Source organism: Nanorana parkeri, unplaced genomic scaffold (assembly GCF_000935625.1).
Source record: "Nanorana parkeri isolate BGI_ZX_2015 unplaced genomic scaffold, ASM93562v1 scaffold1001, whole genome shotgun sequence".
NCBI classification, from domain to species: Eukaryota; Metazoa; Chordata; class Amphibia; order Anura; family Dicroglossidae; genus Nanorana; species Nanorana parkeri.
This window is the reverse complement of record NW_017307269.1, coordinates 83,791-111,503: the sequence shown is the minus strand read 5'-3', so window position 1 is coordinate 111,503 and position 27,713 is coordinate 83,791. Positions and strand designations below refer to the sequence as shown.

The window sequence follows — 27,713 nt, the reverse complement described above, 5'->3', positions numbered from 1 at the left end:
AAAAAATGTTTTTGTTTTTTTTTTTTTTTTTTTTTTTTTAATGAGGTCACGTCTGGTGGCTTTCCGTAAGTATGCCAGCACTGTTCCTTTGGTGGGTAACATGATTTAAAGGCTTTAATTGAACTCCCTCCTCTCAAACAGCAGATTGAGTTTGAGACCCTCTCTGTATGAATTCTCTGGGCATGTTTATCGTAGACTAATTATTTAATCTGTCTTTAATGTTATAGCTCCTCAAGTCTTAGTCATGAATATAAATGTTTCCTCCAATAAACCATCAAGTGCTTTGTTTGTTATGCTGGTCACACTGATGGCTTACTGGCAAAGAACGGGAAACGCACACAAACTATTCTAGGTGTCTGGTCTAGAATTTACAATGTAGTCATATTTGGAGATCTAAATGGTTTTGGTACCAGACAATAGGAACATTTATTACACTGGAGTTCTTAACGAATTCAGAAGCCAGAAGGCACTGTTTATGATCCAAAAACACCTGTTTGCCATTGGATAGTGGTAGGAAAGGCTAAGAAATTGTCTTCATATATTGTGTATATATTAAGTTTTGACTGTTCTTGACTTTAAGTGTAGGACTACAGTTAAAGTAGATGGAAACCCAATCACTAAAATGTCATATACTCTTCAAAATGTTGATAAAATCTGAAACGGAAGTGATAGTCTTTTTAAATCTACAGCATTTATTAAAAGAATACCCAACGATCCTGCCATGAAGATCCTGGTACTTCCTGGTATAGGGAGACAACTGTCTTTCAGCTTCTCTCCCGCATTATCGTCACATCCACTTCTGATGGAGACCATAGGTAGCTCTGCTGATGCTTTTAGTGCAGGCAAGTACCACCCTTGTCATCAACAGGAAGCATACCCTGACAAATGATGTGTAAAGCTATATAGACAGGAAATGGCTGTGAAAATGCTCAAGGAGGCTAGCAGCCTTCAGATGCAAAAAGAGTGAAGAAATGGTGAAACTATTTGCTAAAAGGAAAAAAGAAAAAACATGTCCGTCATACATAGTGTTTTAGCAAACTCAATGTCATCCACTTAAAATATGAATCTACTTCAATGCACACTTAAAATACAAAAGTGTCAACTGACTTACATGTTTAAAAAAAATAAAAATCATTGCAGTTAGTATTCGAATGCAGACACACAGTTTCTGACATCACGTTTCTGCACGGCAACCAATACAGGTTGGTCAAGGACTGCCCCAGTCTGCCATTGTTTAGTGAACGAGCAGCAACACAATAGTCAGTTTACATGCTTGACTCTTTCCATGCAGAGTAATATTGGAGGCTGATACAAAGCCGATCTTGCTAGTCTCCTTGTAAATCCAGGGCTTCCTGTTGTTCCATGGCCACTCTGAAACTGGGTATATACAGTTCTACTTTTTTTATTTAGCCCCTGAATTGAAGGCAAAAAAGAACAGATTCCTCCATCAATGCTTACAAGTGTTGATTGAGGAATCCACCGCTCTTTCCTTTGTGTTCTGACAGCAGCCTTGGGCTGCTGTCAGAATGCCCCAACGGTGCTAGCGGCTGATCTCCTTCAATCAGCTGATGAGGGATGCCAGGAAGTGGGGGTACGACGGTGGCACCCGTGTAGGGAATGTTGGCCGATTCACTGTAAAATCCTTTTGCTTTGATTTTAAGGACGCAGCACCCTCCTTTCTTTGGGTCTTTTTGTGCCTTAGCTCTACTGCTTTGTCTGAGCTGCTTTGGATGGGGGTGTGGCCACCAGCAAGAGCCACCCCCAGAGCCGAGCTTTTTTGTGCCTAGCCTCCTACTCCTGCAAGTGGTGGTATAACCCCATCGGTACAGAGATCAAGATGTCAGCTGTGTCCTTCAATGAATGCAGAGAATTCTTTTTTTTTACGTGAGTAAAAAAATAAGTAATATTTCCCCTTGCCTTCATTCCTGCTTTTTAAATCTTTTCTGTGCTGTCCTGTCTGACACCACACAGCCAAGTTTCTGATGCAATAGAACAGTGGTGGCGAATCTTGGCACTGCAGCTGTTTTGGAACTACAAGTCCCATGAGGCATTGCAAGGCTCTGACAGCCACAGACATAACTCCCAGAGGCAGGTGCATGTTGGGATTTGTAGTTTTGGAACAGCTGGAGTGCCAAGGATCGCCACCACTGCAATAGAAAGTAATAATAAAGAGCTCAGTTTTTAGTGCATAAGCATAAATAGCATAAAGCAATTCACAGAGGTGAATGATGGCTTGTTTTAAAGTGTTTTTACTGCTTGTTCAGAATATGTAAATAGTTTAGTGTGACTAGTCTGTGCACTGATTGACTTTAAACTAGTCTTTGCTGTCAGGGGGTGGTAGCAAAGTAAAGCCTCTGACATGGAAGCTTAAAGGAGAATCATACCCATAATTCAAGCCGACCTTTGACTCAGTGTCACAGGTCGGCTCTATTGATTGGGAACTCAGCGAACACATACAACTGATTGCTGACTTCTTAATCCTCTACCTGCAGAGAGCGGTGACTGTCAGTCCCCGTTCCCTGCAGGGATTCTCACTCCCCTCTACATTTTTCCAGCGATGACTGGAGGAACGGACAGGGGAGGGCCACAACTGTCAATCAGCCAGTGGGGTAGATCTTGAAAGTGGCATTTTTGATGCGGTCCAGTGCATTCCGGACCAGACAAAATAGGACAAGCAATATTTTTCTGGTCTGGTCCGGAATGGACTGCGCTGGTGTGACCAGAGGCCAGAAATAGCATAGGGATACATTGGGATGCATTTTGGGTCCGGAAACGGTCTGGAGGTAGTCTGGAGGTGATGTGGTGTGAATGGGCCCTTAAGCTGGCCATACGCTGTTGTAGTATTTTTGTTCAACCCACAAGCTGAACAAAAAAATTAGAACCGATTCTGACTCTTCCACTGTCATTGCTGTGTTCTGAATACCCGACCAGAGCTGGCAGCTGATTGGCTGCTCGCTCTTTTCATTCGAAGATTCTCAGATCAGCTGAATGAGGGATGCTGCCTGAAAGGGTGCCGTTAGCGACACCCACTGTGCGTATTTTGCCCGGTTCTTGATGAACCCACCTGCTGTGCTAACATATGTGTGTTACACTGGCAGGAAGCGTTTAAGGGCTGTTAAAACATATGCATTGTGCTGCATAAAAATGCATTTCTCTCCCGTTCATTGAAGGACACAGGGAACAGATCGGAGATCATGTACTGTAGGGTAATATCGCCACCTGCAGGAGAAGGACGCTTGGCACAAAACTAAAGACCAATTACAGCCTGGGGCACGTACATATTCTGTACTCTCCCATGTGTCTGGCTTACACTTAGGTGTTGTCGTTTTAAAAGGAAAACTATATGGGCCTGTTAACCCCTACGCCTATGCATTACCGCTTATGAAACAATGCGAATCCAGTCTCAGAATTGGTGCTTAAAATAAATGTATATTGAAAGATACATGGAGGCTCCTGTATAAGCTCAATCATGGCTGGTCCTGAGTTGCTGATATTTCATGTTCTAGTGAGAGGTCGGGGCAATGCCGGCTCCTGCAGATATTGGCAAGCATTCAGAACCGCTCTTGTACTCCTTTAGTGATTCTCTTTCAGAATTGTTTGTATAACTGCTGTGTGGCTTGAAAGACACGTTTGCCTGCTTTCTGAGATAAGTCACTCAATCTTTCACTTCAATCTTTGTCACTTCTAGGCTATTGTCAAATAAGACACTTTTCAGCTCTGTGCCTTTTTGTGTGTACAATTGCATATTGACTGCTTAAGCCTGCATTCATTTCCACTTTTGGGCTTTATATTGGATATCAGTGGAAACCTATCAAAATGGGCATTGATGTGTGTTTTTGTGCGTTTTCATTGATTTCAGTGTTGATTTTCAGAGTTGTGAATGCAGTCTTAAATTTATGTTGCGTACCAATGGAGAGCCTTATAATCTGATCTTCCTCATCAATCCTAGTACTGTGTTTTGCTTTTTTTCTATATCACTGTAAGTGCTGCATATAATAATAATGACGTCCTGTTAAAAAAAATATATAATAATAATAATGACTGCAATTGAATATAGAAGTGTAGTTGTAGCTTATATATTGCAGTTTTGCTTTAAACACACAAGGGCTGGTTTAAAATAAGCCAAAAAGCATAGGACTTTAGACCAAACTTGCAGCAATTACCATTTTTTTTTCCTGCTCTTGAAAGCATTTAATAGTTGCTATTTTTTGTGAATAAGCCCCAAGGACATAGCTATGCATGTACGTACAGTCTGTACATTAGAGAGTCACTATTTACGTGCATGGATTTATTGTATGCCGGAGTGTGAGACAGGCAGCTGGGTGGGATTAGGAGCTCAGTGACACATAAGCAGCTACATCCTCACTGCCGTGTACGTGTCCAGCACACCCATCCCAGGCATAGCCGTGACTGAGCAACGAGGGTGGAATATCTGAAAAGGGAGTCTGCAGTTCAAGGCGTGCACAAAAAAAAAAGTGTTTGAAAGCAGGAAGCTGAATTGTTCTCCACGTAACTTCCTCATACATCATTTTGTACTGTTATTTTTTTCATTGAAGCTCGGTTATGGTTAGTTTTTGTCACTTCAGCTGTTCTAGTACATCCCAGCAAAATGTTTCTAATCCCCTTCACAATCATGATCTGGCTATCCTCCATGTTGTTGTATGTTTTCATTATTTTGTTATTGTTCAGTTATAGCTCGTTCACAAAACCTGCACACTAAAACACATGCACGCTGGTGTACCTTTTTATAGGGACGTTGCAACGCATTGTTACAAAGATTCTCGTACGATCGCGGCATTTCGTGCGATTTTTCTCGTACGAGAATCGTGCAGTGTATGGGCAGCTTTAGGCCTCATTCACACAGCTAAGTGTCGGCCCGTACAGATCCTTGCGGCGTGCATGGCCATATCGGGCTGTTCCTGGGAAGGACAGATGCTGAGCATGATTGTATGCAGCAGCCTGTTCTTCTCTATGGGAGTACGCGGCCTTACGTTCACCCGAGCTGCACATCTGTGTGGGTTTCCGTACTCGTATGCAGACAGGATGGATCATGGATATGACCATGCACATCGCACGGATCTGTACAGGCCGACACTTAGGTGTGTGAATGAGGCCTAAATGTAGCCCACATAGGATACTTCAGGTGCTGTGGTGTTTTTTGTTTTTTTTGTGATATATATATATATATATATCTATCTGATTTCATAAATATACACACCTTTTTATGGATTTAACAAACCATTGACTCATCTTTGTAAATGATGTAAAAAACGTTTAACCCTATATTAGCTTGCAGTGAATAGCAGAGAAAATGAGTATTTGCAAAACCATGCCATACAATGGCAAAAGCAACCTAAAAGGGTGTAAGGTGTTTTTAAAGAGACTCCTGTGTGTACATGTTTTGCAAAGAAAATCAATTCTGTTGCTCTGTGATGACTGACTATGTCAAATTGTTTGACAGTTGGCATTGTTTACAGGATGTGATTTGAAATGATTCCAGGAGTACTATATTTTAGCATGCCATTTATGATCATTCTTGGAAAACACACTAATTTTAGTTTGTGAATAAGCCAGGAATTGTAATTCCAATTATTACACCTGAATGAATAGCCCCTGGCTAAGATTGAATTGAGTTATGCAGGATGGAAGGGTGGACCCGGCTTGGCACTTCATTGAAAAACAGGATGTTGAATACAAATTAAATGCACCTGATATAATTTTTTTTTGAAAAATGATAAATGATTGTTTATTAATAAAAATGACTTAATTTTTTCTGCTTATAGGCTACCTGTACTTTAATATATTTAGCCACTCTACCAAGAGTAGATGCTAAGCCATAAAGGACTGGACACATCCTAGGGAAAGGGTAGCTAAGGTGGCTAAAATGGGCCTATTTACACCACTGTGCTGTTAAAGACACACACAAAAATAATTAATATATTATATTATGTGCATTTAGCATTTTTGGACATGGAACACACCTTGGTGCACATTTAGTGTGTTGCTGCGCTGCAACACTTGTCCATCCGCAAGATGTTCCTTAAAATAATGGGCTGCCAACACACCAAAACATGTTCACATTTTTTTTTGCCACAACGCACCATGGTGCTTTGCAATGCATTGACACACTATACTGTTTGTGCGTTGGGGTGTCATTCATAATACATGCTTGTAATGCATTTTCTCGCAGCGCAAGGGTGGAAAAAGGCCCTTATTATATTACCTTTTCTGGGATAGTAAACATAAGCTGAGGATGTTTTATAACATGTACAACACTTTCTTCAGCTGCTTCTACTGCAATGGCCTTAAAAATCAAACTTTATGAATATGTAACAAAAGCTACTAAGCATCACTCAAGGTTTTGTTGGGAATCTAATCCTGTTACTTCCCTAATCACCTCCAGGGCAGCAACTTCTGCTGCTCCGGTGGGCGGCGCTCCGAGCGGGGTCATCTGGCAGTCTCCGGCCACCTAAATTAGGACCGGAGATTGCCAGATGACCCCGCTCATAGCGCCGCCCACCGGAGCAGCAGTGACGCGACGCTCGGCGAGGTAAGTAAGAAGACACCTGACGCTGACTTGAGTATAAGCCGAGGGGGGCACTTTTCAGCCAAAAAAATGGGCTGAAAATCTCGGCTTATACTAGAGTATATACGGTAATTGGTCTTAACCCTCTACAGGAAGTACTTGCAGATAAAAACACCCATCCCACCCCTTTGTCCCTCAGTTTAGTTTGTGTTTCCTAGCACTCAGGAGAGCACCAAAACTTTTTTGTTGTCTTCCTGACCTGATCGCCATTTTGCTAGTTGTCTATCTGGACTGATGGCTAGATACTGGTGGCAACAAAGTGCCATTTAATGCACTTGCCACCAGTATCTTTCTTTCTCTTAGGCCTTGTTCACACCGAAAGCTTGTGCGTTCCAGAGCGGTAGCTGCTGGAACGCACCGCGATCGCTAAGAAACTTCTCCCCGCGTTCTGGGGTGGGAGGTGGCGGTGCATTGAATTCAATGGCACCGCTTCCACGCCCCCCGCCCGCAGTGCGATCGGACGCATGGAAAGACTTTGCCAGCTTTCGGTTCCACTGCAAACGCAAAAAATAGGGCTTGCTCTAAGTTTTGCCACGTGTCCGATCGCACTGCAGGCGGGGGGATGCGTGGAAGCGGTGCCCTTGAATTCAATGCACCGCCACGCCCCCCTCCCACCCCAGAACGCGAAGGGAAGTTTCTTAGCGATCGCAGTGCGTTCCAGCTGCTACCGCTCTGGAGCGCACACGCTTTCGGTGTGAACAAGCCCTTATGCTTCCTTGGGCCAACTCCTCAAGCACTCAGCTGTTCTGCATTCTCACTGGCGTTGCTTTGTCTGCGAGTGGAGGCTGTGCCTGGTACATCCCTAGCAGTGGGATTCATTCTAAAGATTGTTCCCAAAACCTTGTAAATCCTGTACTTGCAGTTAAACAATCAGATGTGCCCAGTTTGAAATCCTCACCTTATTTGGTAGCCTTGTTGTCTGTTTAGAATTGTTTAGCGTTTGCAGGCACATAAACAGTGTACCGCATTCCGCAGCTCCTGCATGGCAGCAAGCAAAACTTGAGTATTTTCCATTGAGAACAATGAATAATTCATCTGTTCGTAGAGGTATAATGAAACAAGATAGGCAATGAATACTAATTACACACCTGGCCTCCCTGCCTTTCATTAACATGGTTGTCAGATTTTTGGAGAAAGGTGGTTACCCTTTCTGGATGGCAGCTGAGAAACATTATTACTGTTAGTTGGATATAATGGTGAGGAGTTGAACCCCCTTGTCAAGTTGGTCTTGTTGTCCTTGTTCCTGCTTATCTGGAAGGTTTATTCTTTTTGTTCTTGGGACCACGGTCACTGAAAAGTAAGGGGAAATATAAAAATTTGAGTTGACACCAGAACAGAACTAGAGGGGAAATCTTCCAAAGTGCACACTTGTATTGGTAACAACAGTCTCAGGCAGTTCATTTTGTTAATAGCTGGAGCTCCCCTTTGACTCGTGCATTGGTGGCCCCACTGCAAGGATAGTTTTTTTGGTTTGCCGCAGATGGTTTTTAAACCATTAGAAAATGCATGCAGAGGGTTTTTGAGAATTTTTTATTTTTGCAGAACTTGATTTGCTTTTTAATGTGTAAGGTATAGTATTACCAAATTCTTCTAGATATGGCACCGGATGTTTCTAGATCATATCCGCATACACTGTAAAGTTCCATGTTCTACATTTGTAGAGAAGCCAGATAAGCAGTTCTCAGTGGCAAGGGTGTCGGTGTCAGTATCTGCCCTTTTTATTTCTTGCGGTGTTTGGTCAAATGGTGCAATTTCTTTATTGCTGTCCCCTGAAATGTATTATTATCTTCCAGTTATTGCCTGAAGCTTGCATACCTATTACAATACCAAATTCATTGTTTATTGAGCTCTTCACATCCCGTTAAATCTTTCTTCCCCACATTTCTGCATGATCAGCTAAGACAGACAGAGTGAATAAGGGACCTTCAGTTATTACTACAAATAAATGTCCAACCCTGGGTTTGAATTGTGTTCTTGTCTATGTGCTGGAACTTATCACAGCTACATTAATTGAGCTGCCAACCCGACGCTTGCTGCAACTGCTGGCACTTCGTAATCACTGAAGAAACAATTATTGATCACTGGCGTACTGCTTTTAATAGGCTCTGTTGTTAAAATGACACCTTTTAATTCATTCAGTACATGTCGGCTTTATTACCTGTTCGATATGCAAGCTGTATTATAAAATGCAGATCTAGTAGACTGCAAATCTTCTTCTCTTTTTCAGTTGATGTCTTAAAGGGAACAATTAGGTGAATTGTGCCTCGGCAGTACCCTATAAAATCTACCTTTTTTTTTTTTTTTTTGTTTGTTTGTTTCCACTTTAATATAAATGGTATATTTCCTGTTTCTAGACACTCTCTTATGTCTGTACAGTTCCAGTGTAAAATCTAAGGCACTGCTGCCTCTTAACTGCTAGTCTTAATATATTTGGAGTGAGATGAAGGCGATGTCCCTTTGCTGCTCACTGTTGTCCTTGCTTGAACGTAAGCTGTATCTGAGTACGTGCAGTGAAGTGATATCTCTGCTTCAGATTCTTTCATTCTGTGGATCTGTGATTCGTCCACCTTTCTGCTGCTATTTGAATAGTACCCCACTGGCCATCAGCTTATCATTCATTCCAGTCACAGTTCTGATATGAGGAAGCAAAGCCCTCTTCCACTACCGAAACGGTCATCTCCACATGGAGACACAGCGTGGAACAAGATATGGTAAGTCATTGATGAGATAAATATCAACTAACAGGAAACTATATACAATATTGGTGACTAGTTCTTTCCCCTCTTAGGGCCGGTGCACATCTAGGCGACACCCCACCACGTGGCAATCGTGCACGATTCTGCACAAATTGCCGTGTGGTGAGTAGTCGCCCAGGTGTGCACCGATCACGCTATGGGTGTCGTTATTTTCCAGTTGCACCGGGCGAATTGAGCGGTTTCCCGCCGTGATTCCGCCTGTGCTTCTGAACACGAAACAGCTGCGCGTCGTGGATTGCAGAAAAATGGTACTTGTACTACGATTGCCGGGCGGTGGGGTGTCGTCTAGGTGTGCATCGGCCCTCACTTTTTGAGGCACAGCTTCCACAGTGCAAGCCCTTAAGGGAAAGTGTTGAGTAGTTGTGGTATTGTGCTAATGAAAAAGATGAGTTTTGGCAACTAGATCTCTGTATTTCACTGCAATCCAGGCAAGCAATGGTTAACAGCTCTAAAGCTATATAGAAAGTTCCTAGTCCCTTTGTCTGCTAATGTGAAGTGAAGCAGTAAAGAACCACTATGTAGCACTGCAGAATAAAAAGCAGAGTCTGTATGTGTATAAAAAAAATGTCTACCACCATGCAAAAATATAATTTCAATCTTCACATAGAAACACATTTTTTTTTAAGGTATTAAAAGGGTATTAATGACACTAAACTCGGGAGTTAAATCTTAAAAATGCATCCAAATATCTTAACTATTACCAAAATTGTACCTTATTTGTGTATCAGCTGTAGATCCTCAAATCATCTCTGAATTGGTGCTGACACTGTCCTTCCTTCTGGAGGGTGGCTACTTTTGTTCCCCATGGTCCCTGTGTGTGTTGTAAAGTAGTCACTGCTCCAAACTTGCTCCTATGATGGACTACAATCTCACTACACATTGATTAAGTAAAGAGAAAATTGTAGTCCATCACATGAGCAAAGTTGGAGCGATGGCTACTTTACAACAGAAGGAAGGACAGTGTCCGTGTGAATTCAGAGATGATTTGAGGATCTACAGCCGGGTGATAAACAAATAAGAAACATTTGTGTTACTAGTTAGGGACTTGAATGTATTTGTATGATTTAACTCCTGAGTTTAGTGTCACTTTTAAGCTAATCGTCTTCACATATATACAAAGCAAACTAAGCATCCTCCAGTTAGAGGTTACATCTACTTAGAAGATGTAACCTCTAACTGGAGGACGCATTCCCTTTTCGTGTTCTTTTAAAGGGGTTTTAAAACCTCCCGGTTTTTTTTTTTGCATATATCTACTTCTAGCAAGCAGTAGATATATGCAAAAAACTTGAAGGAAAAAAAAGCTCTAAAAAGGGTTTAGGGCTTGTTCACACCAAGTGCGGAGCAGTTGCAGACCGGATCAAAACTGCGTCCAATGTATTCCTATGGTATTTTGAGCTCCAGTTCACATCGCAGCGTGCAGATCCAGAGCAGGTGAAAAAACTGCGGCAAGCCCTATTTTACCTGCTCTGGAACGCATCAAAAACGCATGCAAGTGCCTGAAAGCCCATGTGAAACTTAATTTTTTTTTTTTTTTTACCCAAAACGTAGCACAACCCACTGCACTGCGTGTGCAGAAACCTGACCGGATCTGCTCTGCATTTGGTGTGAACAAGGCCTTAAACTTACCTGCGTCTTCCCCACGCGCTCCCGTCCGAAAATCTGAAAAATCAGGCGGGCGCCTGCGCTGTTCAGATTTTCGGCCGGGAGACGAGGAGAGACACGAGGTAAGTCTATGAATGGTGTGCACCTGCATGCAGACACTGGGACAGGAAGTGCCAGCAAGCACAGAGGAGCCAGCGCTGGATCGGAGACCCGCAGCAGCAGCGCGGTCAGCCTCTGGAACGCACTGGATCGCACTCTGTCCTCGTGAAAAGTGGACACATTTTCCGAAAAACACGATTTTGCTTATACGGTTTGCTCACTATGCAAGCTGTAAGCAGCTCCAGTTGTGTTTTTTTTTTTAACTGCTCTGTGAAGCTCGGTAAGAAAGATCAATGTTTTATCAGACAGGAAGTGAGGTAACTCTCCAACAGCAATACAGAAGAAAACAAAAATGCTTTTCTTTAGTAAAAGAGTGGAAGATTATTTCTGTCTGTTAGAGATTTACCCTAATTTCCTGTTTTGTGAACTGTTGTCAGTAGTACAAGGCGTGAAGTGTAATCTCTCTAATGTAGCCCCAGATAGAAGGAAAACACCAACAGGACTTCTAATGCTTCCCCATTTCATCCAAAATTGGAAAAAAAAGTTTTGGCTTGCTATAAACCTTAAAGCTGAACTTCAGGCACAAAAACTTTCATTTAAATGTATTCCTCAATGGCTACAAAGTATATAAATCCACTTTGTGTGTCAGTACATGCATTTGTTGGTTTGAATGCACCAGGGCTGTTAGAGGTATACTGCAAGCAATGGGCTGGCTCTTGGAAAGCATCAAGAAAATATCAAAATGCTTTGATGGGTGGATGTCATTCTGGAGGAGTGAGCATTCTGAGGCAGGCTGCATTTGGATGTGGATGAAGTTGCAATAAATGATGCTGGATGTTCCCCATCCTTAAATTTGAGGCGAGTTGTGTGTGGTAAAGGTTCCAGTCCTGTACTGAAAAAGGTAAAGCTGGAGTTTAGCTTTTTAATAAATATAATACAATGTGGACGTCTCTTCACTGGCTTTCAACAAATAGGGAAAAGTGGTGTTTTACTTAAAGGAGAATTATGAGGCGAGTGATTTTCACTCAGCCTCATAACCTGAGCCGACCTGTGACCAATGAAACTATCACAGGTCGGCTCAGTAGATCGGGAAGTGAACGAACACATACCGGCGCTCGCTCACTTCTCGATCTATCCCTGCAGAGAGCCGTGACTGTCACTCATGGCTCCCTGCAGGGATTCCTCCCCTGTCCGATCCTCCAGCGCTGACTGGAGAAACGGACGAGGAGGGGGCGGGCACAGCTGGCTCTGCCTCTAAATAGGCAGAGCCAGCTGTCACTCACGCAGCTGGGTGGATCCAGACAGTATTGTCGGGATCCGTCCCGGCTGTGGCGTCTCAGTATACAGCTCGTGGTATACTAAGCTTTGGGTAACGGGAGGACGCTAGTTTGTGTTCTCCTGTGACCCTTAGGAGAACTATGGGGAAAAGCCCTGACCCCATAGTTCTCCTTTTAAACATTTTCAGCAATACTTGCTGATTCCAGTGTGACACTGACCGTTTTGGCTGTTGACAGGTTAACCGTCTTGGATGTTGAATCTGTGGATGCTGTTTTTTTTTTTTTTTCTTGCTCCAGTAACTGGCTGACTGGGAATATTAAATGAACAAAAATAAGACCCTTATTTATCACAACATTTGGTAGGTCTGTAAACAAATAGATCTTTTATTTGTAGATAATAAAAGCGCTACGTTAGTGCTACATATGTGTAAACACAATGCATGCTGATCATGTTTATTTTACTTTCAGATATGTCTGACAACACAGATGATACAACACCTAATGATGCAACATTGCCAGATCCTGAAGAGGTTGTTTCTGACCCCGAGGTCTGTTATTAAGATAAATATAAGATGAAAATCATTAGAGATTAAATCTGGCTGTCGTATCTGTAGATGGGAGACATACACAATTAGGCTAAATTCATATCTCTGAATCCTTATTGTGCTGTATGTTGAGGCATTTTACTAAGGCTCCTTTCACATAGGTAGTCCAATCCGGTCCGTCAGTTTTTCATGCGGATCTGATTGGAAGCCCAATGTAACTCTATGGGCAGTTGAATGTAAATGGATTTGTGTCTGTTTACATCCTATTACCCCTGACTCTATCCAGGTCTTGGAAAAAAAAAAAACGGAACAGAGTTCCCTTTTGGCGGACCTGATTGTGACGTATTGGAGGTAATCAAATGTCCTCCTAGATTCGACTCCCCATAGACTCAAGATGGTCTGCACTGCTTTTATTTTCTCCCTAGGCATTTGTGCTAGTTGCAGGTCCTCCAAGCATATGCTTTTCCATGCTGTCAGGCACTGCAGACCTAGTGGGTTGCATAGATTGGGTTTTTGCTCGGATAGATACCTTTGTTTCATGTTTGCTCGTGTATTAAGGGCCCACTCTCCTCCTCAATCCCAATTTAACCGCAGGTCTCTTCTCTTGCTGCAGAGAAGAGAATATCCTTTATTGTGCAGTGGTTCTTGTTGAGCCTTCCTGGTACATTCCCTGCTTCCATGGCTGTGTGACTGTTAGTGGTCTCAGCAGTGTCTAAGCCCCCACTGTGTTTTTACCACCTCTCCTGGGCTTGCTGTGCACTGTTCCAGGTTATCCAGGGTGCCTGTGCTGTGGAGCTTTTTCTATTTTAGGTGGTGCAGTGGTTGCTCTGGCGCCCTCAGCCTGGAGTCTGCATGGGGCTGCAGATTGACCTACCCTCAACTATAGGGGAACCCAGGGCTGTGAGGCAGTGTGTCGAATGTCTCTGACTGTGATGCAGTTCTGGGCATCTGGATGTCACACTTCCAGTGACTCACTTCCGGGTGCAGAGGTGTGTTGTGGCCTACTCAGCGTGGGTCTCACTGCTACTAAGGCGGCATAGATTTTACCTTGTGCTGGAATGCACAGGCATCAGGCGTGTGAGATTTAAACCTTGGGTAGAGTTGCATGTCATTTTTTTTATTTTTTTTTTGATCGGTTTCAAGCTCTGGCAGACCATCTCTGATCAGCTGCTGTTGCAGTCACATTGCAGTCACATTCCACCATGCCAATTGTTAGTTCAAGTCCTGCAGACCTGGGCACCAACGGCTTCCAAGTCGTTCAGAGTGCTTTTTGTATTCTTTCACCTTCCTCCTTCTCCATACTGTGGGGGGGAGCCCAGTATGAGGTACCCTGGGGAGGTGTGGCCTTTTTCCTGCGTGCTTGGTTGCTTGTTTTTACTTTCTTGGGGTTACCATTCCTGCTCTGCATTTGGTGGTGAGCTTGATTTTTGCCTCTTCCTTTTTTTTTGTTCTTCTTTTTTATCTTGGCTTCTTTGTGCTGTTTTTCAGGCCAAAGCCCCAGTAGAGAATGGCTCACACAATATTTCCTAGACCTGCTGTAGGAGCAAAAGATGTGCCTCTCGTAACATACATTTATCTCCATTCTGTGCAAAATTGAGTCGTCAAGATTGTTCAGAGGCCTTTTTGATTCTATGAGAAAGATGTCATCGGTATTTCTGTCTTTTTAGTTGTTACTGCAGAGCTTTTCACCCTAGTCAGCAATTCCTGCACCTTGAAAAGGTCCATTCTTTTGATGGAATTTTTTAGTCTTAGGACCAAAAGGGGATACTTCACTTGCAGGTCACGGCCCTACCATTTGGCCTGAAATTGAACCCCAGGTTTTTCATGAATGTGTTCGCTCAGGAAATTCATCTGTTTGAGACACCATGTGATCAGAATGGTCCCCGACATTGGTGACCACCTCCAAAAAAATAACCTGGTGGAGAACCTACATATATTGATGAACTGCCTCAAAACTCCATGCTGGATAATCCACCGATAAAAATCTCACCTGACCCTATGCCAGAGTAATCTTATTTGGGGTACATGGTGAACTCTGTAGCTATGTGCATTTTTCTCCCAGAAGAAAATCTTAAAGCTCAATGAACAGTGGTAAAGCTCCAACTTTCCTCACAGGTTTTAATAACTGAAATGATGAGACATAGACCAAATGAGATTGGCTATCTCAGCTGTTCTTTGGGTGCAACTACAGTCAAGGCCCCTAGAGAATGTTTTGCCACGCCACGTGTCAGATGGCACGGCGGCTGCAGAACAAAGGGGGAGGTTAAGTGAGCAATTGCTGTGTGTTCCAGCAGCTACCGCTCTGCAACGCACTGCAATTGATGTGAATGGGACCTTATCTGCTCTCTTTAACTTCCTGTGAATGGTAGTGTCCTACAACCAACATATTGTATGAGTCTTCAATATTTTTTTCTCTAAATTCTTTGCCAAGTCATTTGAATTTTACATCTAATCTGGGGTTTGTAAGCTATAGAAAAATGTGACTCTTTGGCATCAACTGTGTGCAAAGCTGAATATTGATATCGAAACAATAGATTTGCCTAGCAAACATTTTACACTAGAAAATAAGCATACTGTCAGGGATGGTTTTATTTGATGAAACGTGGAAAAAGGTTCAGTTTTTAAATGAGATCCGAAACATACCATACGGGAGGGATCGCTCTGCTTTCCATTGTGTGAATTCTACAGCATATAACTGCTTCTAAATAAACAATGTCCCTTGTACCGTGTTTCCCCGAAAATAAGACACTGTCTTATATTTTTTGGGGCACAAAAAACACACTCGGTCTTATTTTCAGGGTAGGTCTTATTTTTTTTTTTTATGCACAACAATCCACACGTATTCATGTACAACAGTCTACATGCATTCATGTACAAAAATATGGTGATCAGGGCAATCAGGGGTGCCGTACCTTTCCAAGAGCAATTTGCTAACCAATCACTGGCCAGAATGAGCGAAGCGCACTTTCACTATCGATTCCTCACAGGCGGAGTGCATTTGGTATCACAGTGACAGGAGCCGGCGCTATAGAGGAGGCAGCTCTTCAAGTTGCCTCTAATGCCACCACCGGCCCTGGGAATGGTCATACTAGGTCTTATTTTCGGGGTAGGTCTTATATTTTAGCACTTCCCAAATATAGTACTAGGTCTTATTTTTGGGGTAGGTCTTATTTTCGGGGAAACAGGGTAATATATCCCTTCTGCTGGTGTAGCAGAACTGCTCAGTTTGAATAAATAGTTTAGTGATACAGATCCTAGAGAATAACATGATGACAACGTTGGCATTTAACAAAAATGTACTTCTTTATAAAGACTTCAAACAAAAATTGTTTCCCCCTTTTTCCTTTATTTCAATTTATTTTACTCCTCTGGACCCAGTCTGCTCAAGTAAGAAATATTCAAGTTGTGCACATACACATTAACCCCCAATTGATATCGCAAGATAAATATGAGGGAAAAAAATCCTGGTAACCTGCTCTCAGTTTATTCATTGCTATGTCTACCATAGCTGGCAGCTCAGATGGTTTTGAACTTATTACCACTCTTTACAGAGGTCCCTTGATGCAGCAGTGTGCTATTTCATGTATTTGCAAATGTATACTACTAAAAACGCTGCCTGGAATCTGAGATGTTGAGTTTAGTTGCAGTTTGTAATTAGGTTTTGTGACTTTTTTTCGTATTGCTAAAAATAAAATCTGGATGCTATAAAAAGTGTTGTCCTTACCTGCTTGCACTGTGTCGCAGGCAGAAGCGGACCACTGTGTATGTGAGTGCAGTGGTCCCTCGGCAGCAGCAGCACACGCACAATTCTTTTTTTTTCTCTGAAAGTGTATGAGATTTATTTTCCAGGCAGCTCATAGACTTGCATTGTGGGTAAATAAACAAATAAAAATACTTTTATAATTACAAATTATTCGCAGAAATAAGGCCTCTAAAATATCCACACTTATTGAAAAGATTATTTACTTCAAGCCGAACTTTTTAACATGTTTAAAGGAGAACTATGGGGTAAGTGTTTTCACCCCATAGTTCTCCTAAGGGTCACGGGAGGACACAGAGCTTTGGTTCTCCTGTGACCCAAAGCTCAGTATATAGCGGGCTACAGCTCGCGGTATACTGAAACCGCCGCAGCTGGGACGGATCCCGACATTACTGTCGAGATCCACCTAGCTGCATGATTGACAGCTGGCTCTGCCTATCTAGAGGCAGAGCCAGCTGTACCCTCCCCCGTCCGTTCTGCCAGTCAGTGCTGGAGGATCGGAGCAGGGAGGTGGAATCCCTGCAGGGAGCCGTGAGTGACAGTCACGGCTCTTTGCAGCGATAGATCGAGAAGTGAGCGAGCGACGGTATGTGTTCGCTCACTTCCCGATCTATTGAGCCGACATGTGACAGTTTCATTGTCACACGTCGGCTCGAATTATGAGGTTGGGTGAAAGTCACTCACCTCATAGTTCTCCTTTTTTAATGTAAACACTGAAACATGCGTTTGGATGTTCTGCCTTCTTGGTTTCAGTGTTTTTTATAGTTTCCACATTTCAAAAAAAATTAAGTGCTATGTAGACCTCTTTTTCATATGAGAGTTCATTGCTGTTATCTACTTTAGACCTTTAATTTGTCGTGACTGTGTGTGTGATTGATCATTAGCTGCTCATGTAATTCGCATTACCTTATGTTCTGAGTGCCTTTGCTAGAATGTAGTGGGTAAGGTTGGTTATATTTTGGTCTTGATTTAACCACTTGAAGACTGGGGTGCAAAACCCCCTTCCTGGCCAGGCCATTTTTCAGTGTTCAGCGCTGCGGTATTTTGACTGACGTTTATTCCGTCATGCAACGCTGTATGGAAAATAAATTTATACGGACACCCGTAGCAGAATCTGCTACATGAGCTGCTTTCCTGTGTTTGTGGCACGTGCAGCACCTATTGAAATCATTAGGTGACTTGTGGCAAACACGGGGAGGTGTGAATGGGGTCTTAGGGTTTCAGCATTGTTAGAAATACATGTTGGGTGTTGCTGCCAAAGGCAGCCAGCAGAGGTCACTGTTAGAATGATAAATCCATCTAAAAATGCTAGAGAGGTACAGCTACTGTTCTGAGTGGCTGGAAGAAAATTAATAAGAACAAATACCCTTGAAGCTGCATATCCGTTTACTGAGTGATTTCTGGGCCTTGTAGCTGTTCATTTTTTCAGTGTAATTCTGCTCTTTCTGGTTGCATTGTTCCCTGTACTTTATGGATGATACGTGAAGTGTAACTACTGTTCTAGTCATCTCCTTATATTGATTTTTGTAGACCTACAAGTTTTTCTTGGAAAATGTTGCATCTTACAAAGCTTAATTTTTAGTTTATATTATTATTTTTAATATTATGACGCATTACTTTTTTAATGCTGTAATCGCAGATACTGCTTCTTTTCTTTGTATTCATGATTTGGGCCATTCAACAAAAGACCTGGAAACAAAATACCTTTTGTTAGCCATCTGAATAGCTGTGACATTAGACGCTATTTCTAGTGCTTTAGAAGTTTCTGAATCTGGAAGGACTTCTAGCCTGGAAGTTTATCAGGTTTTCTAAACAAGACACTTGGAATAATTTGGTACTTTTATTTGGATGATGGTAATAAGCTGATGAGTAGACCGTAGATCCACAAACTTGAGAATAATTTCTGCAGCATTTAGACACCATTTCTTTTGTTTTCACTGTAGGAACTCGAAATGGCTGAAGATTCGCCAAGAAGCACGGCTGCTGAAATATCTGTAACAAGCAATGGAGACATTGATGACACCTCAGATCACAGCTTTAATCTGGTAAGTATCAGCATAGTGAATCATTATGAGGAGGGCTGTGTTAGACTGCATAAGGAGCAGTGGTCCTGCTTTTGGGGCATCTAGGGAGCTGTGGCAGATATCTTCTCTAGGTGCCTGCTATTTTGTCATGTTGCAGTTTACAAACTTCATGTACTTTAAATAAAGTTGTTTTAAAGATGAACTATGAGGTGAGTACTTTGCACTCACCCTCATAGTTCTAGCCGACCTGTGACAATGAGACTGTCACAGGTCGGCTCAGTAGATCGGGAAGTGAGCAAACACATACCGGCGTTCGCTCACCTCTTGATTCTGTCACAGCTCTCTGCCGTGACGGGAGGGGCTGGATTGCCCCCTCCACGCTCCGATCCGCCAGTGCTGACTGGCGGAACGGACAGGGGAGGGGGCTGGTACAGCTGGCTCTGCCTCTAGATAGGCAGAGCCAGCTGTCACTCACGCAGCTGGGCGGATCCAGACATAATTGTTGGGATCCGCTTCAGCTGCGGCGTCTCGGTATACCGCGAGCTACGGTGGCATCTCGGTATACCGCGAGCTGTAGCTCCCGGTATACGGAGCATAAGGTGACGGGAGGACGCTAGTTTGTGTCCTCCTGTTACCCTAAGGAGAACTATGGGGAAAAGCCCTAACCCCATAGTTCTCCTTTTAAGCAGTACGACATCAAGTAGTAAACCTTTTATACAGTCCATCACTTCAATGTCATTTGAAGTACAGTGGAATAGTGGTTAGCATTTCTTCCTTGCAGCACTGTGGGTCCCTGGTTCGAACCTCTCCAATGTTCTCCCTGCGCTTGTGCCTGTTTCCTCCCACACTCCAAAACACTGGAGGGTTAATTGGCTCCTGTCTAAATTGGCCCTGTATGTGTGTGAGCTAGGGACCTTGGATTATAAGCTCCTCAAGGGCAGGACCTGTTAATTTGAAGTATGTAAAGCGCTGCGTACATTGTTGGCGCTATATAAATACCTGCAATAACTTAACTACAGGCTGTTTTTTTTCAGTTGCACTATTCCCATCAGCTCCTAGGACACTTATGATTGTAATAAGTAAGATCTGGCATTGTGTGGGCAACAATATGGCTTTAGTTTAAAATTGATGTCAACCTGCGTACACTGTTATTTAAACTAATAGCTTTTAAATAGAGGCCACAGCCGCACTACTTCAGATGAAACTGCCACATAACCCTAAAACATTAGATCACAGCGTAAGAAAAAAAGACTTCATAAACCACTTGCTGTCCGGAGTATTTTCTTAGTATTTGCGCACACATGATAAAATATAAATTATGGGCTAGAAAACAGCTTCAGGCCCCCCAAACAATGATATACAGGTGAAACTTGAATTATTAGAATATCGTGCAAAAGTAATTGCAGTAAGTGCTGCAAAAGGGGCCCAAACCAAGTACTGAGTGCATATGCATGCTTGTACTTTTCAGAGGTCCGATATTATTCTATGTACAATCCTTGTTTTATTGATTGCATGTAATAATCTACTTTTTTGAGGTTGTGGATTTGGGGTTCTTGGGGTTTTCATGAGCTGTAAGCCATAATCATCACAATTATGACAAATCACGGCTTGAATTATCTTGCTTTGCATGTAATGAGTCTATCTCATATATTAGTTTCACCTTTTAAGTTGCATTAGTGAAATAAATGAACTTTGCACGATATTCTAATCGAGTTTCACCTGTATGTTCTGAAAGAAAAGGCCCTGTAGAATAAAAAAAATGCTAGTTGCAATTTTTACGTTGCACTGTTTTTGCGCACATGTTTATAAAACCAGTATTTCTAGTAAACAATAACCTAAATAAAAATTTAGTGCACAGAACCATAATATAATACCCAAATTTTCGGTAAAATATGAAAGACGGGTTTACGCCCGGTAAATAGATACCAAACATGTCAAGCTTTAAAATTGCGTTCGCCAAAAAAGTAAATACCCCAAATTTCCCATAGGGAACATTTCTAAACGCTTTTACCACTCATCAGTTTAGTGTTAACAGTGATTGATGGCCCTAGAATTATTGCTCTTACTCTAGCGTTCACGGCGATATGTAACGTTTATCGCAATAGTCGTTTTCGCACGTAGGCGCACTGACGTGGGGGGGCGGGGAACTTAAACATTTTTTTTTTTTGCATTTTTAAACATTTTTTTTTTACACTAACTCTATTGCTATTACATAGGTTGCTAACAAGCACCCTATGTAATAGCACATAGGGTGTGAGAGGTCCTCTTTATGGAGACGTCAGGTGTCTTTCAGAGCCCTAATGTCAACTAGAGACCCCAATGAAGCTGAGGAAGCAGAGATCTAAGAGCCGGGGACTGTGTACAGTGACACCAGGAGTGATGTATTACACATCACTTCCGGGTCTAGTGATCGGAGGAGAGATCAGCCGCTGAATCACTCTCTGATCATTGTGGGGAGACCCGCCAAGCTGCTCCCGGGCGCCACACGGGGACAGCGGTGCCCAGAGAAGACTGCCGGGGGGGCGCTGTTAAAAGCAGTATCAAGAACACAGCTGCTGTTTTAACCACTTTAACGGGCTGCCGGCTATAGACGTATTGCGGCCCGGAAGTGGTTAAATGGAAGCTGTTCTGTGCAGAAAACAAAATGTTAGTTGGTACTATCTGAGTTTATAAGGGATCTCCATTGCCAAACTAAGTTTGCTGTGTCTTCTGGTGTTCCGGCTATTTTTAGTTGCATTGAAGATATCTGTATTTTTCCACTTCTCATGCATATTTACATACCTGACTTCTGCATGTAGATGCAAGTACAGTCTGTGTACGCTGTTGATGTAATCAGTTTAGATACTAAGAAAATGGTTCTATTATCGCATAAGTGTTACCTTATGTCACTGTAGACACTGCATATTAATTCCTATTTTATTGGCTCTGCTCTTGCATTGTATATTCTATTGTGTAATTGTGGTAGATAAAGTAGCTTTAATGGCTCTATGGTTTGGCCTGGGATGACATGTACTCTTATACAGACTGCACAGGTGAGAGTCTATGCTGAGAGATGTTGGTTCTGTGTAACACCCACTAATCCTGTTTGCGAGCCTCGGCACTGCTCCCTCTTTCAGACTAGAAGACTCCACATCGGATGATTAAGTACTCACATTTCACTTCACCGTGTAAACGGTTTGCTGTCAATCACCAAGAAGAAAAATAAAATCTGCGGGGATAAATCTTTCATACATGCAGGGTTTTATATGATAAAAGTATGGCAACCGGTTTAATTTTTATAAGAAGCAGGGAGGGGCTGCTGTAAAATAGGTGCAGCAAATGTTGTGGTGATGCAATAGCTAGCACCTCTCATTTTATTCAAATGCTTAATCAGCCTTAACGGGAAATTTTCTCACCCAATATTCTATTTTTCAAGTGCAAAATCTTGATTGTCAACTAAGATATTTGCTGTATTTATGGTATGTTACAATGTTAAGTGCTTCTGTCCCTCTGGAATTATTCAGATTAGGCAGAAAGCCCTATAGTACCTTGCAGCAGTAGCCGTTTAATCCAAATGATTAGGGGTAGCTGGAAAAAAGGGTTTCTCTGCAGGACGAGGATAAGAGGGGTGATCAATATACATTGTTTGTGTGATTCAGTTAAAAAAAAAAATGTAGCCAAAATATATTTTGTGACCGGCAGACAGAAGATAAAGGATCCAAAAAAAATTGTTGTGTGCATGCTATAATACATGTTATTTGCATTGTGTTCATCACTGAGAACAAAACATAGTAGTGGAGTTGCACTTATTCAATAGTGTTATTTCATGAAAACATTATATTTAGCTTATTAGATCCACATTGTGAGCAAATAGGTTTTTTACCAATTGCATAAAAAAAAACCCTCCGTAAATCATTCATTTGTTTTACCTTTTGGGTTCTACTACTGTATGCTTTTTTTTTGGTCCGGGAACAAACTGTTTGGACCAGGTCTGGACATGATCCGGACATGGTGTGAACAAGCACTTGGACAACAGAAAATGATTTATAACTATCATATTTTCTATCACAGATCTGTTTGAAATAGTCATAACAATGAAAGATGACTGCTGACTGGTAGCTATGAGTTACTACATTTTTGGTGTGTGAACCTGGTTTGGTTAGTCACCCTCATGCTTTCATGATGGCATCTTAAGTTACTTTTGATATTGAGCTAATGGATCTTGCCCTGTGTTTCTTTCCTGTATTCTTCTGGTTGTTACAAGCGGTGAGTTCTTTTACGTTTTTTCTTTTTGTCAGGCGGCAAAAGCCTCTTACACACTGGATTCTGTTACATCTTATGTTGTCATTGAGGGAGATGAACAAGTGGAACTGCTCACTGCTTGGAGATCACAGACTTGCAGTAATTAAGTGTGACATCAAATTATCTGCCCTGACTGCAGCTGAAATTGGCTGCAATCTTCTAAATGTGTCAATTTTTGCATTATGTAAAGGCAGCATAGTCAAGCCACTGTATAGGCAGCTGCAGTAGGAGCCGACTTGGAGTTGGCCTTCAAATGAGATGCTGTAATTCAGACATGTTTGCCTCATCTAGTGTGTACGGGTTCCCATAAGCTACAGGAAATCTAAAACACAATACATACACATCTGTTTTTAGGAAATATTTTGCCAATTGTTTTGTATATGTTTATGTAAAATTGCAAATTAGTTTCCTCAGACTTTTGAAAAACATGATCAATTAACACATTCTATGTACCATATAAGCCGTCCCGAATATAAGCCGAGGTACCTAATTTTACCAAAAAAAACTGGGAAAAAGTATTGACCCGAATATAAGCCGAGGGTGGGAAATGAGGCAGCTACTGGTAGATAGATACCAATAAAATTACATTAATATTTATTTAAAAGAAAAATAACCTAGCTCTGTAAGTGGAAAAGGGGGTACAGGGCTACATATCATGTACTACGGATCATTTAACCCATTCATATTAGCAGAGGATAATTGTAAATCTATTGTTCAGTGCATTCTATATGTAGTATATAGTACATGTACATATAGAGTGCCTGCAACAATACATTTACAATGATCCTCTGCTAACATGAATGGGTTAAATGATCCATAGTACAGGGCTACATACAGATCATTTAATCCATTCATGTTAGTATAATTGTAAATGTATTGTCTGCACTGTATTAGCAGTATATACTCTATATGGAGTATATACTGCTAATACAGTGCAGACAATACATATATAATTGCTTAATGAATCTCTCTCTACCCCCACCCCCCGCCCTCACTCACTGTGTCCGTGTGCCGGTGATCGATCATCACATCACGGAGAGAGCAGGGACGAGTCAGCGGCGCGCTGGTCCAGTGGGAGGAGCTCCAGGTGGGGTCCTAATTTAGCTGGCTCAGAGGTGCCTGCCCGCTAAATTACAACCCCACCTGGAGCTCCTCTCGCCTGATCAGCGCGCCGCTGACTCATCCCTGCTCCCCTGCCTGACTGGCCGCTGCGGGGGGTTTTTTCTTCTTCTTACTTACCTCGCCGAGCGTCGCTGCTGCTGCGGTGTGCGGCGCTCCGAGCGGGGTCATCTGGCAGTCTCCGGCCACCTAAATTAGGACCCGGAGACTGCCAGATGACCCCGCTCGGAGCGCCGCCCACCGGAGCAGCAGTGACGCGACGCTCGGCGAGGTAAGTAAGAAGAAACCTGACGCTGACTCGAGTATAAGCCGAGGGGGGCACTTTTCACCCAAAAAAATGGGCTGAAAATCTCGGCTTATACTAGAGTATATACGGTAATCCTTTTTTTCCATATTTATGTAGGTCAGATGTGTTATACTTGCCTGCTATAACTTGGTGCGCACAGACATGCAAACTGCAATAACGTAATTCTTGATTTCATTTTGTGTCAGGTCTAGGAAGCAAGCTCCCTCATGAAATTTCTAGCTCCAACATATTTCATATTACTATACATAAGGGGCATTTATCAAAACTGGAGCAGTTGCCTATGGGAACCAATCAGATTCTCTCTTCAGTTTATTCAGTTAAAATGTGAAAATGAAAAAGAGAGGCCGATTGATTACCATGCAAAGCTGCTCCAGATTTTGCCTGCTCTAGTTTTGATTAATTCCCCTCATAATGTTACAGGATCATTTCATTCCAATATGCTACAGTTGAATTTTATGTACAACATATAGACTGTTTAGAACAGTTTGTGGAAGAATATGGCCTACTAGTATTTTCTTGGTTTATTTAATGTGTCCACAATACTCAAAGGAAACCTACACAAAGTCTATGTAGTTGGTGGCTAATGAACACTTGCAAGGTAAGACTTCTTACCTTTTAACCCACCATGCTTCCAAATGCTTAACTTAATAAACTAATGTGGAGCAGTGAACATTATCTTTTTGGAGAGAATAAGGCCATTTGCAAAAGAGTCTCTGAAGCACACAAATGAACTGAGATGCATGTTTCCACTAGTTAACCACCAGCTTTTACTGCAGTGGTATGTCCCAGCACGTGACATATGATCTTGCAGAAGATGAAGGTGTTTTTTTTGCAGTGCTAAGCCATGTTGCTACGCTTGACACATATTGCAGATTATGCATGTGCATAAATTTTTTTCTTGCTATCAGAATGTGTGCAGTGACATTCCCTTTGTGTTTCAGCCAGCAATTAAAGCCTTATATTTTATTAGGGCTTTAACCCACTAATCGATAATGAGAATAGTTGTCAACTTTTCTCATTATCGATTAGTTGGTCTAGGTCCTCTACTTCTCTTCTCTGTGCTGGGATCCGATCTTTCATCTGCTCTGTATCTCCTCCAATCCCTGCTGCTCCCAGCGGGGATCGGAGGGGACACAGACCCTGCAGCCAGTGCCCAACAGTGAGGAGAGATCCACCAAACTTCCCCATACCCCTCGTCCCCTGCCGCATTGGCTCTGTAGCTTTCTCCTCCCAACTGCTGTTGTTTGTGTCCCTTCTGATCCCCCCGCTCTTCTCCCCCACCTGTATCCACAGAGGCAGCGGGGATTGAAGGGGATGTAGATCTGATCCTCCTGCAAGCGAAGGGAGGAGAAAGCTGTCGGGAGGCCAAGGGGGACGGGACGGGGAGGAGAGCTGCGGAATGATCAGCAATTATATGAAATATTTGCTGATCGTCCCCTGTAATATTCAAACATTGCAGTGATCAGTACGATGTTTGTAAATAACTGAGGACATAGTATACAGATACTTTGTCCCCAATATGAATGAACAAGAAGTCCTCTTCATCACTTCCTGTTTGTTCATGATTGTGGTCATTAATATCTGTTTACTATCTTCTCCATTTATGAGTGAACAGAAGGCCCCTGTACTCCGTGCTTCCTGTTCATTGACTGCTGGAGATGCAGTCAATTGGTATGATGCTGGGAGGATTTAGCATGTCCAGGAGTTACATCATCAGTGACCACCCAATGGGCAAAGAGGATGCCTAGAAGTGGCAGTGGGGGACAGAAGAGTCATTGCATTTCACTGGAGAAGGACACACTTGTAAGGTTAGTGTGCCCTAATGTACAAGTAGGCTGTGCATACTTGCACATTATGGCAAAAAAAACAACCAGCACACAATAGTTTACTTCGTTTTGAATAGAATGCGGAAAGATTAGAACACTTGTCAGGTGTTTTAATGCCTTCTGGGGCTCCGTTGGAAAGATTTCCCCTCACTATCTCTTCTGGGATCAACCTTTTACCAGACAAGGGAAAATCTGCAACAGGGAAAAGTCAGCAGTAAAAAAGGGATAGGATAAGACTTGGGGTTTATTGCTGCTGTTCAGGTTGTGTTTGGATAAACTGTGTATGGGAAGCAATTATTGATTGTGCCGCTTTGTCCTTAATCTAAGCTGTAATTAGTCATCCATTTGCTTTATGATGCTTGTTGTTTTCGGATTTACAATGAAACTGTATTTAAGGGGAACACAGTGCTAATCTATCCACTACCGCCGCAAGTAAACCGCCAGCAGCCTTCACCACGCTCGTGCTGGACAATCACACAGAGCTCCACAAGGACTAGGCACCTTCGGATCTATGCAGAGAGAAAAAACAAAGAACGTTGTGTGAAAGACCGTTTATTAATTAACTCTAAAGGAAGCAGTAATGTACCTACAAGGTGAATAAGAAGCAGAATGCATCCATAGGTTTCTTTCAGATAGAGGCTCAGAAGCCCATCCAAATCACAGTAATGCTGCTCAATCAACACACTTAACAAGCCGCCTCACAGCAGACAGAATCTGGAGCAGCTGTGCACAGTAACCAATCAGCTTCTCTCTTTCTTTCATTTTCAAAACTGAACAAACTGAAGAGAGTTGGTGATTGGATGCCATGGCTACTGCTCCAAATTCTGTCTCCTCCAGTTTTTATAAATTCCCTCCATGGTGTTTTCAAAACACAATAAATAGTACTTCACATAGATCGTGCATTCTTTGTTTTTTCTCTGTATTTAAAGGGAACTGTGCTTATTTAACAGTTTAAACTTGTGACATTCTCCTAATTACTTAAGGTAATCCTAGACCTTTCAGAGTGTGAGGGAATACAGACTTTTCCATCTTCGAGACCAAGGTACCTAAGGAATCTGTGGGCAGGTCCAAGCACTGTTGCAGGGATTTCACTTTAATATGGTATTCTGATTACTAATTTGTTTGTTCCCAAATAAATCTTTCATAGTGTAGTTATATGGCCTAACAAAGTCTCTCCTGAGGGCCAGTGCACACCTAGGCGACACCCCACAAGTACCTTTTTTCTGCGATACACGACGCACGGCTGTTTTAGGAAGCACTGGCGCAATCGCGGAGGGGAAACCCTGTGATTGGCCCGGCCCGACTGGGGTGCCATTGGAAAATAATGGCACCCACAGCGTGATCAGTGTGCACACCTGAGCGACTCCTGACTACGCGGCAATCTGTGCAGAGTCGTGCACGATTTCCACGCGGTGGGGTGTCGCCCAGGTGTGCGCCGGCCCTAAATGTGATTGCACAGGACTGTGGTGCTCTCACTTCTGTTTATATCTCCAATTAGGGGCCAAAGCAGGGGTGGCAAATTGATGTACAT

General features: G+C 42.5%; 1 protein-coding gene across 2 annotated transcripts in view; it reads left to right on the top strand.

Moving 5' to 3' along the window:
• Positions 1 to 27,713, top strand: part of ARFIP1 (ADP ribosylation factor interacting protein 1) — a 90,546-nt gene that overhangs the window by 7,485 nt on the left and 55,348 nt on the right. The window contains exons 2-3 of one of the 2 annotated variants that reach the window (XM_018567037.1): positions 12,789 to 12,868; positions 18,569 to 18,670. In XM_018567037.1, coding sequence (XP_018422539.1) covers positions 12,791 to 12,868; positions 18,569 to 18,670 — 180 coding nt within the window. In that variant the 5' untranslated portion in view covers positions 12,789 to 12,790. The remainder of the gene's footprint in view (positions 1 to 12,788; positions 12,869 to 18,568; positions 18,671 to 27,713) is intronic. The other variant, XM_018567039.1, reaches the window with a different exon arrangement.